General features: G+C 37.8%; 1 protein-coding gene across 6 annotated transcripts in view; it reads left to right on the forward strand.

Annotated features, from left to right (window-relative positions):
• The window catches only part of Celf1 (CUGBP Elav-like family member 1), an 82,053-nt gene that overhangs the window by 40,215 nt on the left and 25,481 nt on the right, over positions 1-16,357 (forward strand). For 4 of the 6 annotated variants that reach the window (XM_040284394.2, XM_040284366.2, XM_021729600.3 and 1 more), the window contains exon 2: positions 9,784-9,935. The exons of 1 other annotated variant lie outside the window; for it this stretch is intronic. In XM_040284394.2, coding sequence (XP_040140328.1) covers positions 9,865-9,935 — 71 coding nt within the window. In that variant the 5' untranslated portion in view covers positions 9,784-9,864. Of the gene's footprint in view, positions 1-3,869; positions 3,889-9,783; positions 9,936-16,357 lie in introns of those variants that run through there. One more of the 6 variants, XM_021729605.3, reaches the window with a different exon arrangement.

A 16,357-nucleotide genomic window follows, 5' to 3' on the forward strand; every position in this document is an offset into this window, starting at 1 on the left:
CTACTGTGCCTGGCTCCAACAATTGTTAGTAAGAATGAGTCTCCTTAATGAAGCCTAGGTCATAGGTTCAGAACTCTTATGTGGTTCTTTTTTTTTTTTAATTATTTATTTTGTTTTTTAGTTATTGATGGACACAACATCTTTGTATGTGGTGCTGAGGATCGAACCCCGGGCCGCACGCATGCCAGGCGAGCGTGCTACCGCTTGAGCCACATCCCCAGCCCTCATGTGGTTCTTTAACTATTACTGTACCAGCCTTGTCTCTGGAGTTTGTGATCCAGTACATGCTATCTAAGAGCTGCTGATTATGACTGAGTCAGTGGCTATCTTCCCAGGGACTTTTTTTTTTTTTTTTTTAAATCGGGTACAATTTAAGAACTTCTATATAAGGTCTTATTTTAATTTTCTTAAAATACTGTTTGTTAACCTTTGGCTAACTTGTCTTCTTCTACCCCATACCCTCTTTTGGTGCTTCTTTTCCACCTTAGCTTTTGTACCCTTCTTGGGACATGCCTTTATACCTCCCCATTTTTGCATAATAACATTAATGGAAACAGACATCTTTGGGGCTCTAAGGAAATAAAGCATAAATAAATGTAGTTCAATTCTCCATAGAAGTGAAAGGTAAGATGTGTTTTAAAAATATTAAAAAAAAAAAAAACTTCAAACATAAAGCTTTTCATTTCCATTCAGCTCTCCTTTTTACCCAAAGCATTTCTGTTTTCTTACAGAAAAGGCAACAGAATGTAGGGTAAAGCAAAACTGAAAAATAAAGCTTTTAAAGAAAATACCTTTTAGTGTTTTAGACTACCTACCATTGTTATCTTCCAAATGACAAGGGCCACTGTGGAGGAATACAGTATTGTTCATTCTTTTTTTTGTATGTGTTTTTTCCTTTAAAAAATCTTTGGGATTGGTTGTGGTGGTATACACCAGTGACTCAGGAAGCTGAGGCAGGAGGAGCTCAAGGTTGAGGCCATCCTCTGCAATTTAGCAAGACCTTGTCTTAAAATAAAAAGGATTGGGGATGTAGCTCAATGGCAAAGCACCCCAGGATTCAATCCCCCCTAACCCCTTACCCCCTGCCAAAAAATAAGTTTTTGGAACTAGGCATGTTGGGGGACATACCTGCAATCCCAGAAACTCTTAAGGCCCAGGTAAGAGGATCACAAGTTCCAAGGCAACTTAGGCAGGTTAGTGAGACTCTATCTCAAAAAAGGGGTGAGGGTGGGGCTGGGTATGTAGCTCAGTGGTAGAGTCTGTCTAATATGTATGAGATCCTGAGTTCAGCATGGGGTAAGGGTGTCTTTGGGCAATTTAGGAGTAGGATGATTACTGTCCTATTGATGTGGATTTTGTTGTTGGAGGTGTGTAGGATCAAACCTGGGGCTTTGTGTAATGCATGCTAAATAAACACTTTATCTTGAGACAGGTTCTCACTAAGTTGCTTAGGGCTTTGCTAAGTTGCTGAGGTTAGTTTTGAACTTTCGAACCTCCTGCCTCAGCCTCCTGAGTTACTAGGATTATAGGTGTCCACTACCACGCTGGAACCTTTTTCCCTTTTTAAAGGCATTCATTTATCTCTTTCTCTTGGCTAGGCAACTGAGGTGTTCCTAGTCCCTTAGGGGCTACAGTGTTCTTTGAGACTTAGTGTATGTTCTTTACCGTTTCATATATTGGCCTTCCTTAACAACTCCACACCTCCTTTTTGTTCTCCGTGTCCAAGAGGTTCCCTGACCAGCATGCAATCTGAGTCTGGTTTCTTAGGGTAGAAGAAATGATGCCAATAAAAACTAATCACATAGTGGCAACGTTTCTCAAACTGTTCAGTGCAACATAGTTCCCTGGTCTTCAGTTATTTTTTTTTTTCTCTTTGGTTTGGAGTTTGTGGGGTTTTGTTGTGGTGTTATTGTTGTTGTTGTTGTTTTTTGTACTGATGATTGAACCCAAGTTCACTTTACCATTGGGTCACATCCCCAGCCCTTATTTATTTATCTATTTATCTAATTTTTCATTTATTTATTTATGTTGGTGCCAGGTATTGAACTCAGGAGCACTTGACCACTGGACCACATCCCTAGTCCTATTTTGCAATTTATTTAGAGGCAGGGATGCTTGGTGCCTCACCATTGCTGAAACTGTCTTTGAACTCCTGATCCTTTTGAGCCACTGTGCCTGACTTTTGAGACAAAGTCTTGCTGAGTTGCTTAGGACCTTGCTAAGTTACTGAGGTTAGCCTTGAATTTGTAATCCTCCTCCCTTAGCTTCCCAAATCACTGGGATTATAGGCGTGCATTACTATACCCAGCTTCCATGGCTTTTTACTAATCTTCCAGAACAACTCTTTTAGTAGAAGTGTAACTTGCTTTCTATGCTGCATTGTAACTATTACTTAGAGCCCTATCAAGACAGATATACCATCACAATAAAAGTTGGTATCTCCTACATGATGATCATATTTCTTGAGAGACAAAACCATGGGCTTTGACTCCCATCTGGCAGACCATGTCCAGATTCTCTTTCTTAGCATCTGAACCCTTAGAGTAGTCCTTACCTTAAATGGTGATAATGATAAAGGATCATTGTGAATTCACACTGTGAATTAGTTAATGAAAGTTCCTTTTCTCTAAATAACTGTGTTTTAATACAGTTTATTAATAGCATGCACATGCTGAGAATTGAATTTAGGGTCTCACACATGCTGAGCATGTACTCCAGTCCCCACTTAATAATTTCTTTTCCCCCTTCCCAATGCTGGAGATGGAACCCAGGGCATCATCATGTTAGGCAAGTGCTCTACCACTGAACTACACCCCCAGTCTTCTTGATTATTTTTGATGGTGTAGGTAGTCCATAGTAAAGCTTTTACAAGTTTTTTTGTTATATAGATTTTGTCTTATAGCTATCGGAAGTATGACTTACTACCAAAATTGGAAACCAGTTAGGACAATATGAAAAGTCAGTTAACTGCTTATCCGCCTATTTTATGCTAGTTGAGAAACATTCTTGGCTTCAGGGAGGGTTTGTGTCATTGCAGTTAGTTCTGGGTCTGACTTTGTCTTTCAGAATTCTTATTCCTTTTTAGTGTGGACCTTGTCCTTATGACTTTGAGTAGTTGTCTTTGGTTTGGGCCAGACAGAAGTAACAGCCAAGAGGAGTTGTAAATAGAAGTTTGTAGGAATTTGAGTGGCTTTATAGAATCTTTCCTTGCAAGATCGTTCAATAATGTTTAAAAATAAAACAAATTGTTTTTGTGGTTTCTTCCTTTGCTTTTACCTTCAATTAACTTCCCCATCTTCTGTTTCTTTTTGGTTTCAATGGTTTACCACCACAATATGGCCACTAAGATGCATTTTCAGAGGCAGGAACTTAGTTGCCTTTGAAGAATTTCATGCCTAGTACCTACCTTTTTAGAAAGATGGCTTTGAGTAAAGAGTGTGATCTCTCCACATTAATAACATAATTCTTAATTTTATACACCCTTCAGCTTTTTGTAGTCTCTTGTCCCAAAGCAGATATTACAAATGATTATTTTGGTTACCTGAAATTCAGCCTTATAAACCTTAAGTCATTATTTTGCTCTTTGATGTGATATTTGGGAGCAAACTTTTTTAAGCCTTTGAGTACTTCACTTCTCCATTTTTTAAATTGATGGTGTTTTAATATTAACTTTGAGATGTTAAATGCAGTTTATCTTTAAGGTATTGTGTATTTAAAAACTGAGAGGGAGAAGTCTTTTTTTTGGGGGGGGGGTGACATAGGGACCTTTCTTTGGAAAGAAGCTGCATATCTGAAGTCCTGAGAAGAATAGGCGTGACCCATTTACTTTTCTTTCCTTGGATTTTTAGAGTGAAGACATAGTCCAGAGAGGGAGGTATAAAGCTACAGGTATGAGCTAACTGCTGAATGGGTGTGCTGTGTGGCTTCTTAACCTTATTGCATGAGGCCTGTTGTGCAGATATATATATATATGAAAAAGTTGCTTTCATAAAGGCAATGGCTTCTTTACTACATTATGAGATATAATTTGCAAAACATCTGTTCCAAGGAAGTTAGAAGTATTTTCTTGCTTGCTTGCTTCCTAAACTGGTTTGGGACTTGAAAATATGACTTGATTTGAAAGGTGGTCACAATTTGACAAGTCTGTAATGTCAGGGTTAGTCACAGAAACTCCAGGGGAGGCTCTGAGCTTCTACTTCTGCTGAGGAGACTAAATCAATCACCGAAGAGGGTCTGTTTCAGGGTCTGTTTCTTTTTGCTAGTCGTTCTCTTTGGCACTGATGTGGGTAGGTAGGAATGGTTAAGCATGGGGAAAAATGTAAAACTTTAGCTTTCAAGGTAGATTCTGGTTTTCCTTCCTTTGACCTTGTCATGCCCTCTCACTATACCATATGTGATAATTTTACTCGAAAAGCAACTTAAACACAACAGATCATTAACACTGCTTTTTAAAAAACTATATATTTTTTTTTTAGTTGTGGTCGGACACAATACCTTTATTTATTTATTTATTTTTATATGGTGCTGAGGATTGAGCCCAGGGCTTTGCACGTGCTAGTGCTGAGGATTGAACCCAGGGCTTTGCACGTGCTAGGCTAGCACTCTACCACGGAGCCACAACCCTGGCCCATAATTATTGCTTTTTTAATACAGTGATTTTTTTTTTTAAAGATTTAGAAGAGAGAAAAATTTTATAATGTTATTTCTTTACTTTTTACCTGCTCCCCTCAGGTTCAGAAATTTTTTACATTGTCTAGATATACTGATAAAACTCATCAGGGGTTTTTGGTTTAAGTTTTTCTTTACTGTCACATTTTTTGCAACAACAGAAACTCCTACAAAGCAGTTCTTCACAAAGGTGATTACCAATTTGGGTCATTATATTTTGGCATATACCACAAGGCACTAGGTTGGGAGCTCTATTGACCCACTAATTATATTAAAAGTATTCAATTTGGGTGGCTGGGGATACAGCTCAGTTGGTAGAGTGCTTGCCTAGCATGCACAAGGCCATAGGTTCAATTCCCAGCCCAACAAAATAAATAAATAAAGTACTACATTTAAAAAAATTTTAAGTTGTCAATGAACCTTTATTTTATTTATTTATATACAGTGCTGAGAATTGAACCCAGTCCCCTGCACATGCTAGGCAGGTGCTCTATTACTAAGCCTCCACTCCAGCCCCTATACTCAATTTTTGAAATGAATTCAAATCTATAACTTTTTTAAAATTTTTTTTTAGTTGTCAATGGACTTTTATTTCATTTATTTATATGCAGTGCTGAGAATTGAACCCAGTGCCTCACACATGCTAGGCAAGTGCTCTACCACTAAACCACAACCCCAGCCCCTCAAGTCCATAATTGTTTTAAACTAAAATTTTAAGTAACTCTGGTTCGTTATTTTCAGCTGGATATCAATTGCTTACTTTTCTGTATCCCATCTTGCATCTGTCAGCAGCATCAGGGAAAAAATACCTAGTCTGTGGTTCTGATTATTCCTCAGGTTTTTGCACTTTTGGTTTCCATATCAAACTTTTTTGATACTGGAGGTTGAATCCAGAGGCACTTTACCACTGAGCCACATCCCCAACCCTTTTAATTTTGAGACAGGATCTTGCTAAGTTGCTGAGGTTAGTCTTGAATTTAGGATCCTCCTGCCTCAGTCTCTCAAGTTGCTGGGATTATAGGAATGGGTCATTGCGCCCAGCTCATAGTTTCTCTTTTATAATTCAGTATTACACTCTAATCTCTTCTGTTTTCATATAACCAGACTTTGTTATTTCCCTTTACAAATTCACTTAGATTATTTGGGTGGATATCTAAAATCTGTTCACCTGTAATTGGACTCTGGTTACTTTAATCAAGACAGATTTTTGCACATACCACAAAACTCAACATGCTTTTCTCTGCTGTTTCACCCTTTTGGCAAAACAAATGCCATAATTTCTAGCATTTCTCTCTTCTAGTCCAGTGTTACAACATTTTCCTGTTGAGAGTATTCCATTCCTATCTTCTAAATGCTATCTTACTTATGCTAGTAAGTGTACTTCTCATATCTATTCAGTTTCTTTTTGATGACTTCCATATACACTGAACTCATAGTCTTGGACATACTAGGCAAGTGCTCTGCATTGAGCTACAGACCCAGCCCAATGATTCAGGTTTTTAATGTTATATCAGGCTTTTGTTCCTACCCTCTCATAATCAGACTTTGAATTGTGATCCTTAAAAACAAGGTGGAGAATATTCAAGAAAAAAGAAAACTGAGGTAGATAACCAGAGAAAGAAGAAGGAATTATGAAATTAAATTCAGAGCAAAAGGAAAGGTAAAAAGAGACTAATGGAAAGTTAAGGCTGCCTTTTGCAGCAAATCACTGGTTATAACTACTTCTGCCATCTCTTTTTTTTCTAATGTGTTCTTTGTGGGAAAAATCTGGAATGTATATCTAATTAAGAAATTTTTAAAAATCTTACAGGTAATTTTCTGTGTAATTGGCTTTTAATTTTACTTTTAAATTTCTCTTAATAGCTACATTTTTCTATTCCCACAGTTGTTTTTATTATTACTTAACTTTATAATCCTTTTCTAAAATCGAGTGACTTACAATTAATTTCTGTGGTTTCTTATCCCACAAGCATGCTGAATTTAATTTTATACTGAGATAACCCCTGTGATCTGCCTAAGAGATGTACTCTTCTTTATGTAAAAACATTTTCATCTTATAGGTCTTTAAAGCAATTTTGCTTTATAAATTACAAAGTGGATTTTTTTATAGCAGTGTAAACACAGAATGTGTGGAACTCTATTCCCACTCCTTTAAAAACTGTTTTGTTGTTTTTTTCCCCAGCAACCAAAAAATTTTATTCATTACAAATAGCTACTCATAATATTGGGGTTCATTATGACATAATCATAAGACATGGAATATAATTTTCTACCCTTCAGTCCCTATTACTTCCCCTTCCCCTCCCCTAAAATGGTTTTATAAATTGGTGTTACTGGAGTTTGAACCCAAGCTAGGCAAGTGAATACATGAACACATGCTAGGCAAGTGCTGTAGCTATATCCCCAGCCCTTGGAAATGTCTTTTTAACAAAAGTTCTGAATGAGAAAAAGAAATGGCTTCAGTTTTCTTTTTTCTCTTTTTGGGAGTAGGTGGGGGGATAACAGGGAATTGAACCCAGGGAGTGCTTTATAAACATTGAGCTGCATCCCCAGCCCCTGTTTAATTTTTTTATATTAATATGGGGGTGTCTCACTAAGTTGAGGAGACTGACTAGTCTTGAACTTGCAATCCTCCTGCATCAGTTTCTGGAGTTGCTGGGAGTACAGATTTCACCACCACTCCTGGCTTGAAAAAAAAATGTTTTTAAAATTTTCCTCTAAATCAGTGTTTCTCAGCTTGTGGCTTAGTCAATGTTATTGTTAAGAAGTTTGCATCCTTTTATACACTGGGCATTGCCTGGTGACAAGAGTTAAGTCTCCCATGTTTATTCTTTTGTTATGATGTGATTCTGATTAATAGAGATATGATTAGAATTTAAGTGTTTTTAGTGAATAATTTAGGAATTCTTTTTCCAGGGCCTTATGTGTGATAGGTAATGCTCTACTACTGAACTATAGCCCCAGCCCTTTTAAAGGAATTCCTAAATAAAACTAAGTTTGTTTTTGACTCACAAAGTTACAACTTGGTCCAGGTAGCTTTCTATAAGAGGGGTTATATCATCGCCTGCAGTGTATATAGGAGAAACTAGGACAGACCTACTAGTAACCTAAGCAGTCCCAGCAAGGGTTACCACCTTATGCCTGACAGTCAGGTCTGGGTGAATTGTACCATGTGTTGATCAGTTTCCTCTTATTTGCAATTTTTTTGTTTTTGTTTTTAAATAGAATGGAGGAGAGTTCTTCCTGTTTCTACCTCCACAGCAGCAAATCAACTGGGCCCAAGTCTCTAATAAAACAGAAAAAGCAGTTAGCCTTCTCTTATAGTTCTAAATTCTGGATGTTGGAGAGAAGAACCAGCTCTTTCCTTCCCAGGTCAGGTGTAGACAGGTGTCAACCATTGTTACACAGAGCAGAACTTTTAGGCCTGTGCCATCACATGTTGCCTTTCATTATTTTTTAAATAGTAACTCTGTATAGAACTAGGAATGTAGCTTTGTAGCCTGCTTGCCTAGCATGCTGGAGGACCTTGGTTCTATCCCCAGCACTTCAAAAAAGAAAAACTAACAAAAGTTCTATATGTTTAGGAGTTTTTTCATTACTTTAAAAAATATATATATATACATATATATATTACATGTTGATGGACCTTTATTTTATTCATGTATTTATATGCAGTGCTGAGAATAAAACCTAGTGCTTCACATATAGTAGGCAAATGCTCTACTACTGAGCCACAACCCCAGCCCTCATTACTTCTTTATAAAACTGAACATAACTTTGTTTTTGTTTTTTCAAAGTTGCCTATGTTGCAAACTGAGTTTGGATGAAATAAAATATTTGCAGTAAGGCAATCCTGAGAATAAAAATGGAAAGAAAGCCTATGAAATTTGGGAACCTTCAGAAAGTTTAGAGTCACTGCCTAAATATTGAAATGCCACCATTTGTTGTTTGGAGGGATGTGGAGCTAAATTGAGAATGGGAGCACACATCTGCCTTGACTGCTAAGTATATCCATCTCTATTGCTCACCCATAATAGAATTTTGATGTGTGCATTCATTTGTCTTGATTTTAGCAACAGTTCCCCCAATTTGGTGCTAGGGATCAAACCCAGGGCCTTGTCCGTGCTTAAGCTCTATCACTGAGCTATATACTTCTGGCCCTTAGCAGTAGTTTAAAGAGAGAGAGAATGAAGAGATTTAGCCTATATTTCTTTTTCCTTCCTGTTTATGTTTGAGTGTCCCTAATAGATCCAGTTCTTTTTCATTATTATTACTGTTGGCTTTTGTTTTTTGTTTCTTTAGAAAGATCAGTGAAAAACTGAAAAGACATTATTTTCTAGTATATTGTCAAGAAAGAGGAAGAATATTACTCTTCCCTTTTTACTTTCTGGCAAGTAAAATGACTTAGTAAAGAAATTTTTGCCTGTACCTGTTACTGAGCCAAATAACACTGAGAAATCACTGAGGAAACAACCATCAGGTCACTTTAGTCTCAACACTGTGGAGAAAACAGGGTCAGTCCAGTTAGAGGTAGTTATGTGTGAGCAGCAAGTTTCTGGCAGCCAGTTCTACAACCAGCTTGGCCTCTATCCTGCTTCTCATGGCCTTACCTTCTTATGTGACTATTCTGAGGTTAGTTTGGATCCAAACACTGTGCTCATTGCTGTCTTTGGCACATGGAAACTAAGTTTAAAGCCAAGCCAACAACCCAGTTCTTTAAAAATGTTTTCAGACCACACAAGGTGAGTTGTTAATTTTCTTCAGGTAGTTTTAGGCTTTAGGAGACTTCATAAAATTATTCGCAGGGAGGAGTTTGAAGGATGTGAAACAAGTTTATTTCTTCTGCTCTGTTGGCCACTGCTATCTTCATGGATCTGACACTCTATTTATCTGACAGTGCACTTAGTACTGCTTCGCCAGGGAAAATCACACAAAACAACCCTGGCGCATCAGCACTTTCATTGTGTGCTGGGCTGAGCTTCCCTTCACATGGTCACATCCCCATTTTAATCCAGTACTCCCTTTCCCTGTCCCTACCCCAGACCTGTCTCTGTGGCACTTATTGCTGGCTTCCCTGAGCTCCTGTTTCCACTTTGTGTTTTTTGTGGGGCCCAGGAAGCTAAAGCTGTGTGTATTTGTGGATCAGACAAGTGCAGCAAGTTAATATCATTGGCTTCTGAAGGGGAGAGTGAGGTGATGGCTGCGTTTAAGTTGGATTTCCTTCCAGAAATGATGGTGGATCATTGCTCTTTGAATCCCAGTCCTGTGTAAGTATTTTTGTTGTCTAATTTTTATCATAAGCAGAGGAAATGGGCTGTTTTCCCCCCTCCTCCTTCTCTTCTTCCCCCTCCTCCTCCTCCTTTTCTTTTTAAAAATCTGATAAAAATGGTCACTTTCCTTTAAAGAGGAAGTAAAAATTTGGGAAATAAGCCAAAATCTGAATTCTCTCATGCTATTATTTTCTATTTTAGTCTGATTTTGTCTCATAACTGCTAATTTCCTCCAGGCTATAACTAAGTTCTTTGCACAAGGGTGCACTTGATGTATATGACTAGCAACATCAGCTCAAGTGTTCTGGCTCCAATCTTTCAAGCTGTATAGTGTTTCCACATATGATAGATTTCAAGGCTTTTTATTGTTTTGTTTTTTAACTATGGCTTTATTGCTTGGTTTGGGTATGCAGTTTCATTTTGGGGGGAGGAGGAAGAGTTTTACTTAAAACTTTTAATTATCAAATTCTTAAACTCCTATCACAGGGGAGACTAGTAGTTAGGATGTTTTTAGTACTATATATAGCATTCTGTATTGAGATGCAAAGTGTAATACTAGACCTTGATCTCCCCCCCCCAAGTTTAATAGAAAATAAGGCTTATTAGTGCATGATTTCAGGAATATCAGATTTATCTCTATCTTCCAAAAAAAATTTTAAAGTGGATTAATCTCAGTTGTCAGTTTGACAAATAAATTGTGGATGTGGGAATGAGAAACCTTGTTAGTTTACAAGAGTGCAAGAACTGCATTGTACAGAGCTAAAATGCTCACTTGATCCTGAGTTACAGAACCCGAATTCTGGACTTGGCAGAGAACCATTTCCAACTCCCTGAGTTTGGTCAAAGTCTATCTTTAAGATTTTACTCACTTTAGGCTCAAATAATGAGCTGGAGGTTATTCAAAGCCAAAAATATTAAATGATAGATCATTCCCTAAATAACAGGTGTTAGGGGGCTGGGGTTGTGGCTCAGTGGTAGAGCAGTTGCCTAGCATGTGAGAGGCACTATGTTTGATTCTCAGCACTGCATAAAAATAAATAAATAAAGGTATCGTGTCCAACTACAACCATACATATATATAAAACAGATGTTAGTGCAAGTCTGTGAGGTTAGGTTTCCATGTGTGAATCAGTCTGACCTGGGATTAGGAATAACAAGTGTGGATAATAGCAAGATATGTTGTAGAATAATTTGTGGGGGTCTCCAAGTTAGCCATCTTGCTCTTTTGAAATGGATCTTGTGCCTTCTCTGCAGTCTCCCAAACAATGGTAATTTTAATGTGTCTTTTATTACAGGTCTTTACTACCAAATGCTATTTTAGCAGTAGTTGTCAGGTGAAAGTACAGTATCATCATAAAAACATAGTATGTAATAAAAGTATATTTGATTCCTAGAAAGAGAATTTTGTGGCTCAGATTATCTTTGCATTGTAACACTTTTTCTATATGCTTTGCTTCTGGTGTTCAGTCTCTTAGATGCAGTTTTTTTTCTCATCCAGTTTTCTCATCTTTTAAGAATTTGGACTGATTAAGTATTCCTGAGGTCTGGACCATGGATCACTGCATGAATATCACCTGGAGCTTAAAAATCTAAAGAATACTTATGCTAGAGTAGGATTCAAAACTCTGTATTTTATTATTTATTCATTTATTTATTTGTGCTGGGTATTGAACCGAGGGCCTTGTATATGCTAGGCAAGCACTCTACCAACTGAGCTATATTCCCAGCCCCTAAAACTCTGTATTTTAATAAGTATAATGTGTAGTTTCCATGGACACTACAGTTTGAAACTACTGGCCTTAATACAGGGATTCTGAGTTAGAATTAACTGAGAATGGAGTGTCAATGTTTTCCCAGTGCATTTGCATCTGTTTTAGTCCTCCATTTTCACCAAAACTTTGTTAGATTAACTGGGCTTAGGCTGTTGCTTCTGTGTTAAGGAAGAGGAAACCAGTTGAGAGAGAGACCCAGTTGGCTCGTTTTAGAATAACTGATATCAATTTTTGGTCTAAAATACAAGTTTAATGATACCTTTTAAAAAGTTTTTGCTTACTGGATAAGTTACCCGTCTACTGTTCCCATTGTCACAAGTCCTTGGGCCCACTCCCACAGGAATAGTACACAAAGCCACCACAAAGACAGTAAGTTGCTTTCAAGAAGAAAGTGTTGTTTTGTTGCTTGGGGTTGAACCCAGGGCCTCATGCATGCTAGGCGAGCACTCTACCACCATGAACATCCCTAACACCAGAAGAAGGTTCTTGAGGATGATGTGTGCTCACAGTCTCTCTTGAATTCTCTTTTTCTCTATTCAGTAAAGCACTACTTTAGCTGTAAGGTAAATCAGAGTTTTTAATTGCTGAAATGATTTTGTTGGAAATATAATAGAGCTTATGTCTTAATTCAGAATTCCTTTACAATAAAGAAGCAATGAAGGAGCTCTAGAAGCTCCTGGGAGCCTGGGCCCTTGTTCCTTTCTTTTTTATAATCAATATCATTGATTCTACTTTGGTAACTCTTAAGCTTCCACTGGTTCCTCTTAATTTCTTACACCCTAGGATATGGATAGTTTCCAAAAGTTATATCTCAAGCCTTGTTCCCCCCCCCCCCAGCTCTCCCACTGCTGTTTCTCTGCTTCTCAGATCTATGACTTTTTATAAAAACCAGTGAAGTGGAGGATGGGGATAAGGGAGAGGGAAGAAGGGGGGGAAAGAAAAAAAATAGAAAAAATGCCTTGTGCTGGTAAGAATATATCACAATGAAGCCCACTGTTAATGTATAATTCACCAATAAAAAGAAAAAAGAAGAATTAAAACAGCCTATCAGACATTTTCATCAGAAGTCTTCCTCTCAAAAAACAATGTCCCGAGGTGCCTGAACTAGAACCCAAGTTATACTGACCTCTTCTTCCTCACCTCCAACTCTTCTCAAGTCTGTTTTTTCCCTTTCTAATGTACACTATCTCACTCTTCCCCTCTACGCTTGGACCTTATCAATTTTTCATCACCCTTTAGGCTTTCATTTCTCATGCCATATAATGCTTCCCAGTTGCCTAGTCCATTTGGCTTAAATGCCCCCACACACCTTCCCCCTCCTCCAAATAAAGTAAAACCAGGTTTGTCACATAGTTCATAGAATTTTTCTACCTTTTTTTTTTTTTTTTTTTTTGGAGCTCAGTAGTGGGTAGAATCTGGCACTGTAGAAAGAACTTGGAAAGTACAGTTCATCTATCTACCCTTTGAGGATTTTGTTTAGTTTGGGTAGTAGATGATTGCAAAGATAAGATCGACAGATTTTCTTTTACCTCAGGGGAAAAGGCTGAAAACCTTCAAACGCATGTAGTTGTGCTGTTATTGGAGGTGAACTTAAAAACCTATGTGAACTGGGTATATAGCTGTAATCCCAGAAGTTAGGGAGGCTGAGGCAGGAGGATCGCAAGTTCAAAGCCTGCCTCAGCAACTTAGAGAGGCCCTAACTCAGTGAGACTCTGTCTTTAAATAAAATACAAAAAAAGGTTTGGGATGTGGCTCAGGGGTTAACTGCTCCTGAGTTCAGTCCCTGGTACCCCCCAAAACAAAAAAACAACACTCTATGCCAGTAGCATTAACGTTATATCTCCCATGACAGAAAGGTCTTCCTTATCCAAATAAAAATTACTTTTTTTTTTTTTTTATAGAATATACAGCTATTCTGTCTTATTCTCACTAGAGAACATGTGGAAAGAAACCTGGGCCTGTGTTTCTGGGGTCCTTTTATTTGCATGCATCTCTCTCTCAGTTTTTTCATAGCCCAGTATGTGAGCCATGGGGATCTATCTGGTGGTAGGTAGTAAGTGGAATCTGGAATGCAGTGAGTGTTTATGCCTGTAGGAGGTGGAGCAATTGGTTGCTCTCTGAAAATTTTCTGTGTGAAAAATGAGTAAAGAGAAATAAAAAGTTAACGAGAGAATGGCAAAATAAATAATGAAAGGTCTCAGAAATTTTATGTATTTATTTAGCACTGGGGATTGAGTCCAGGGGCATTTAACCACTGAGCCACACCTCCAGTTCTTTTCATTTTTTATTTTGAAATAGGGTCTCACTAAATTACTTAGCACCTTGCTAAGTTGGCAAGGCTGGTGTTGAACTGTGGTCCTCCTGCCTCAGCCTCCTGAGTAGCTGGGATTACAGGCATGTGCTACTGCATCCAGCCAGAAATTATTTTTAAACAGGTGTGAAGGTCATGTTTGTTAACCCTTTGGCTGGAAGGAGGACAGATCAGGTACCCACTCAAGTTGACATATACCAAGGGATTTTTGAAGGACGCTTGTCGAGTAGAGTCTAATGTTAATTAGGAGCTCTGTATCTGGAAGACCTGGAAACTCCATGTACCTCACCCCAGTATACATGTTCCACTCACTCTGCATGTGCTGCTGCTTCTACTCTTTATCCGACTTATAACTTCAGTTTACGTTATGGCTTGGCTTTGCTGTCATCCTTCCATCCTGTCTTAGGGTATGGAATTCACATACCATAAAAGTTACCCTTTAAAATTATTTTTTTAAAAAGTAGGTTTTTAAAGTGCATTTACAAAGTTTTAAAGTATATTCACAAATTCAGCTCTAATTTCATTCTCATCACCCCTGAAGCTCTAAACCCATTAGTAATACTAATGTAAAAATCATTAATTTTCCCTCCTTTTTTTTTTTTTTGTACTAAGGATTGTACAGAAGCACTTTACCACTGAACTGTATTCCAGTTCTTTTCATTTTTTATTTTTGAGACAGGGACATGGTATATTACTGAAGCTGATTTGAACATGTGATCCTCCTGGCCTCAGTTTCCTGAGTTGCTGGGATTATAGGTGTACATCTCTTTGTACAGCCTCACTCCCCTCCTCTTCCCATTCCCTGTTCCTTGAAACCACTAATGTATTTTCTCTATATACATTTGCCTGTTCTAGACATTTCATGTAAATGAAACCACATAATACACATTATTTGCTCTCATTATTGCTTCTGCTGCTAGAAGCAGAAACAAAAAGATGGGTGTTGCTGCCATACCTTTCTGGTAAAACAGTATCATACTCAAGAGTCTTATCTCCAGTAGCTTTTTTTATTCTATGATTACTTTGAACCTTAACAACATGTATGCTGAAAGTATGTGGAAGAGGAGAATGGAAAGCATTGTTGCTCATCTCTTCATGCATAGTAGCAGTTAAGAAGGTTTGTGACTGTTTATACTCTGTGCGTGTACAAGTATGCATGTGGTTGCTTTTCTCTCTCAGTATGTCTATTGCCTGTAATACTAATATAAAAATCATTAATGTTCCTATATCATCTCTTTTTATCTTGGTGTCACCTTTATTTTTTAACCTTTAATTAATTAATTAATTTATTTTTTATGTGGTGCTGTGGATCGAACCCAGCACCTTGTACGTGCTAGGCAAGTACTTTACCACTGAGACACAACTCTAGCCCATCTCTTTGATTTTTTTTTTTTTAAACAGCACCCGGTGCATTATTTTTTTCTATTTATTTTTCAGTTTTCGGTGGACACAACATTTATTTTATTTTTATGTGGTGCTGAGGATCGAACCCAGCACCCCGCACATGCCAGGCAAGCATGTTACCGCTTGAGCCACATCCCCAGCCCCTCTTTCATTTTTAACTCATGAACTCCCAAGAAAATACTGTTTTTTTCTTACTCAGATGTATACCACATCAACCAATGTATAAGTAAGTGCCCAGTATTTATTGGAGGAAGGTATAAGTCAGTACCCCAGCTGCATAATATTCACAGCATCGTGAGCCTGTATGATTTGCTGCATCTGGGCAGTGCTTATCAAACTGGTGAGCCATCTCATTTCTCACACCTTTGTAAAATAAAATGAAAATGATCAATGCATGAGCTTTTATTTTGTATTTATTATCATTAGATTGAATAACGTCTAAAATGTCTCACCAATTTTTATTAAAAATTTTCTAAAGGATTAATTTGAGGATTATTTCTGTTCCTTGGACCTAGCTTTGAATAACACTGCTCTAGGGGATTCTTCTGACTGTTGAGTTGGCGTATCAAGGTGGAAGGGTGGTTCATAGAGTAGGTGGACTTTAAGAAATAGAGATTTGGGGGCTGGGGATGTGGCTTAAGCGGTAGCGCGCTCGCCTGGTATGCGTGCGACCCGGGTTCGATCCTCAGCACCACATACCAACAAAGATGTTGTGTCCGCCGAGAACTGAAAAATAAAAATTAAAAATTCTCTCTCTCACTCTCTCTTTAAAAAAAAAAAAAAGAAATAGAGATTTGGAGAGTAAAAGAAGAGAAAATGAGGACACATGTCTAGAATTCTGAGTCTTCATTGATTTTGGATAAACTATTACATTGACTTTGCTTTTGCACTAAATGATGATGTAGAAAATTTAGAAATAACACACAGACACA

The sequence above is a fragment of the Ictidomys tridecemlineatus genome, chromosome 4 (genome assembly GCF_052094955.1).
Source record: "Ictidomys tridecemlineatus isolate mIctTri1 chromosome 4, mIctTri1.hap1, whole genome shotgun sequence".
Classification (NCBI taxonomy): Eukaryota; Metazoa; Chordata; class Mammalia; order Rodentia; family Sciuridae; genus Ictidomys; species Ictidomys tridecemlineatus.